Below are 4,549 nucleotides of genomic sequence, written 5' to 3' on the forward strand. Positions count from 1 at the left end.
AGCTTCCTCTTTCCCTCTGCTTCAGGAGTCCGTTTGAATCATTTCTCCCTCCCTTTCTTATGCAAGTGCATCAGAGGAGATCTATTTTAGAAATAAGATATGAAAAAGTCAAACTACTCAGACAATGTACTGCAAGAAGTGTGCTTAGAGAGGCACTACGTCTATCTTTTGTAAAGTTATTGTTTGCAGCAACTCTTCAAAAACACACAAAACTAAAATTTGAATTTATGTATTTTAATGAGAAAATATTATTTGGACTAGATTCATAATTTAATGTAGACACCTTTTTAAAATTCTTTGTCTTAAAACAGGCATGCTGGGAACAAGAACATCAATATTTAAGATGCCATGCTAATTCTGGACAGGGAAGGAGAAAAATGAAAGGGAAAAATTTTACAGCCCTATGACAACTACAACTTTTTTTTTTTTTTAACTTAAGCAGGTCACACCAGAACAACAGTTCGTTTTCCAGCAAATTACCTAAGAACTCTAAAGGAATATAGCAAACAAAAGTGCATTTTACACAGTGTATAATCATTCCTATTCACAAGCATTTACATCTCTTTGCAGCCCTTTAGCTTCTTGGGAAAGTTCTTGTAGCAAACAGAAAGACTTGTCCATGGGAGACCTATCCGGTGACACTGCTTCATGTTACCAGTCAGCTATCTAAATTCTGCTAGGGTTGCCCTTGATGCTTTCTTAGTTTGGGCTTATTTCATTTTCTTTTTTCTTTCTTTTCTTTCCTTTTTTTTCCCCCTTCCAACAATAAAATAAATAGCTAAAAGGTCTCTAAGTAACAGGAAAGTTAACATCCCAATTAACTTTCCCATCCCCCCTTCCCACCCCTAAACCTGGCCAGAAATGGAGAGTAAACATTCACATTACAACAGGTACTTGTAAAGTGGGCTTTGCCCGCTCGCCCGCCAAGCAATACAGATTCAAGTTCACTGTTTACATTTTACCGGGCGCCTTTGTAAACAATACTACAAGGTTACTTTTAGTTTTGTTTTGCTTGTGTTGAGGACAAGCGTCCCCTTCTCAGTTTGGCAGCCTCTCCCCTAACTCCCCGTGCCTGGAGCGTCTGGCAGGAAACAGAACCCAAAACAAAACAAAACAAAACAAAACAACAAAACAAAAAACTCCGCAGAAGCTGGGAAGGCAGGGCCGCTACTCCAGGAAGCTGTGGTCCGCCCAGCCCCTGCCGGATGGGCGGAGGCGAGTCGGGTAAGGAAGATTAGTGGTCCCTCTTCCCGGCAGATTTCCAAGACGTAAACGAGATCCGGCCCTCCGCGGTGCGGCTGTAGCCCTCAGGGGAGATCTGTTCGAGGAAACCTCCGAGGCGGTTTCTCTTGTCTAGGAACTGACTGCGCGGTGTCCTGCGCCCCGCCGATCCCGGCCGAGGGAAGACGCGCTCCTCTCCGCGAAGGCGGGAGGCAGGATTTCCCCTGCCTCTTAAATGGGAGGGGGTTTCGGGGGGCCGGGGAGTCGGAAGGCTTGGCCCAGGTGCTCCCTGCCTTCCCCTCTTGTGGAGGCGAGGACAGCTCCCACGCGCCTCCAGGCCATCTGCAAGTTTGTGTTTTGTCTCCTGGGTCCAAAACAAAGTTCTCCTGGGGGAGAGAGGGTTGGCCGAAGGTGAAATGGACAAGTTAGGGTGGCGGTCTTAGATGGGGGGAGGGCAGGGCTGGGAGGCGGGGAAGGCGTATAAGCTGGCGGGGAGGGGAACAAGAGGGGGCTCCGGCTGCTGCGGGTCAATGCACCGCCACCGAGTGCAAGGCGGAGGCCGGGCTGGTGAGCGTTTCACTGGGAGTGGCGGGGCTGCTTTGGCTGGTGGCTGTCTGCGAGGACGTGGGGCTGAGCGAGGGCGGCGAGTTCGAGAGCAAGGTGGGGATGGGCGCGGGCAGCGCGGGCAGCGCGGGCACCGCGGCCGGGGTGGGCTTGATGGGCACCGGGATGGCGGGCAGCGTCTGGCCTGCTGCGTGGCACAGCGGCTTCAATGGCACGCCGTAGGCGCTGTAATCGCCACTAGCCATGGAGATGGGGGTGGCCGAATCGATCATGCCTGCGGAACCGTACACGTGCGGCCAGCCAGTGCCCAGCGAGCTGCTCATGGTAGTCAACTGGTTGGGGAGCGGGTAGGCGGCGGGCACGGGCTGCATGGCGGAGAAGGCCAGCCCCCCAGGCATCTTGTACTCTCGAGCGATGATATTCTCGATGGCGAAGGGGTGCTTGAAACCCGATGGCTGCGCCACGCCGCCCAGGTTGTAGGCGGCAGCGGGCATCTGTGGCAGGTGCGTGCCGGAGGCCGCAAGCGCGCTGAGGCGCAGCTTGGCCTGCTGCTGCAGATACTGCGCGGCGTCGGCGGGCTTGCTGGGCGCCAGGTGGTCGGACTTGAGCACCTTGAAGCGCTTGCGGCGCCGCAGGAAGCTGCCGTTCTCGAACATGTCCCCGCAGCTGGGGTGCAGCGCCCAGAAGCTGCCCTTGCCCGGCTGGTCTGGCCGCCGCGGGATCTTGATGAAGCAGTCGTTGAAGGATAGGTTGTGGCGCAGACTGTTCTGCCAGCGCTGCGTGTTCTCCCGGTAGTAGGGGAAGCGGTCCATGATGAACTTGTAGATCTCGCTCAACGGCAGCATCTTCTCGGGCGAGCTCTGGATGGCCATGGCGGTCAGCGAGATGTACGAGTAGGGCGGCTTTTGGTCGCTGTACGTGTTGCGGCCCGGCCGAGGCATCTTCTTGTTTGCCCCCTTCTTGCTCTGGGTCCGCGCGGGCCGGCGGCTGCTTGGATCTGAACAGGGGGGGAAGATAACGGGAAGGGGGGAGGCATGGATGCACAGACAGACACCGCGAGGTCAGCCGGGACGAGTACAGACCAGACGTGGTGGTTAGGGGCTGCGGCGCCCGATCAGCCTGCGCCCGCGCTGTGGAGCTGGCAACTTTGAGTGCAGAGTGGGGTGCGGCCGGGGGGCGCGGAAGGGGAAGCGGATGAGCGGCGCGGGGGAAGCACGGACCTGGAGCGGGGTCTGGGGCAGGGATGCAACCGGAGGGCTCACCTTAAAGTTGCTCCAAGTTGTTTGTCCGCATCCGGGATGGCACTGCAGCTCTGCGGTCCCTCCCTGTGCTCAGCTGGGACACAGTGTCTGGTCTCGGTTGGGCTCCGCGCGTCTCTGAGCTTCGCAGCTCAGCCTTGCAGCGCCCGGAGCCGGCCAGTCCGCAGCGCTTCTGGCGGTGCGCTCCCCGGGCGGCCGAGCTCGGCTGCGGAGTCCCGGTGCAGACGGCAGCAGCGGCGGCCTCGGGGCTCCGGAGGGCGCTGCTGTGGGCTCCGCGGCTCCGCTGAGCTAGGTGGCTGCCTCCATGTCCTCCCTCGAACCATCTGATAGTTTTAAGCGGTGACAGGAGCAGAAAAGACCCCTGTAGCGGCGCTTCATTAATGTGCCACTTCTTAGCTATCATATGACAATCGCCTTGGGAGGAGGAGGAAGAGGAGGGGGAGCGGGGGCTGCAGAGGGAGGGGACTGAGCGAGAGGGGAGAGCCTGGCCAGCTCTGGTTTCTTTCACACCTATTTACATGGACACCTTGGCCAATAGGAATCACTTCCAGCTCAAGACTGGGCGAGGGGGAAGAGCCTCGGCCACCGGTGGTGAGCAGGACGCCGGCCAGGGTGCGCGGTGTGAAGGTATGAGGAGGTGGCGGCCGCGGAGCAGGGATTCAGGCGACCACTCACGTTCACAGACCGAGCTGCCGCGCAGATGATGTTTGACATGGAAATTGCTTGGCTGGGGTATTCTGTTTCCTCTGCATTGTATCGGGTTTGTATTGTTAGCTAACGTTAAGGCACGGCTTTCCCTTGAAGCAGACCCTTTTCCTGCGCTTGGCAATACGGGGCTGGTTGCATGGGTTATTATAATGAAAATACACCCTTCCCCCTAGTCTTCCAAGAGGCAGGTCAAAGTTTGATTTGACCTTCCTAGGCTGCTGCCATAGCTCTACACACTGGGTGTGTAGCCTTAAGTGATGGGGTTTAAAAACTACTTACAGAAATATAAGTATTTATACCTGTGTAAAACCCAGTTTGTAAGTGTACTGGCCAAATAACAACCAAAAAAAAATCTATCTGGGAGAATAGTCAGGGTCTTCACTCTAAAAGTCCTCTAGGAATTGAATTAGGGACAGGATGAAGGTTCTGGGGCTGTTGGGGCAGACACTGTGTGGACCTGGCGGAGGGCCTGAGTTTGTTTGACACACTTTATCACCAGATGAAGGGCCGAGTCTCATGCTTTCCCCATGTGGTTTGAAACTTTAGGAGTTAGGCATTGCCTGGAAGTTTGCATTTTATGGCCGGAACTTTTCTCTGCTTCTCCCACCCCTGCTTCCCCTCCCATCTCCTCCCTTTCCCCTCCCTACCCCCAATAGAAAGTATTTCGGGTTTAGAGAGCCCAGCAAAAGCTGCCTGCGGACCCACTAAAACAGCAGTAACTTCTGGACCGGAAAAGAACCAGGGAGTTTTCCTTTTTGGGAGAAAGGAGAGAGCGGGGATGTGCCTAGGGTCCCCCT

At 55.5% G+C, this 4,549-nt stretch overlaps 1 protein-coding gene across 1 annotated transcript; it reads right to left on the reverse strand.

Moving 5' to 3' along the window:
* Nucleotides 1–1,569: 1,569 nt before the first annotated feature.
* Nucleotides 1,570–2,726, reverse strand: FOXB1 (forkhead box B1). Its single transcript, XM_042940492.1, has one exon. It carries the CDS (start codon nucleotides 2,724–2,726, stop codon nucleotides 1,749–1,751), a length of 978 nt encoding a protein of 325 aa, XP_042796426.1. The 3' UTR covers nucleotides 1,570–1,748.
* Between the last annotated feature and the right edge of the window lie 1,823 nt (nucleotides 2,727–4,549).

Source organism: Panthera leo, chromosome B3 (assembly GCF_018350215.1).
Source record: "Panthera leo isolate Ple1 chromosome B3, P.leo_Ple1_pat1.1, whole genome shotgun sequence".
In the NCBI taxonomy this organism is placed as follows: domain Eukaryota; kingdom Metazoa; phylum Chordata; class Mammalia; order Carnivora; family Felidae; genus Panthera; species Panthera leo.

Coding starts and splice junctions, on each gene's coding strand:
- FOXB1 (XM_042940492.1), bottom strand. CDS start 2,726: ATGCCTCGGCCGGGCCGCAACACGTACAGCGACCAAAAGCCGCCCTAC.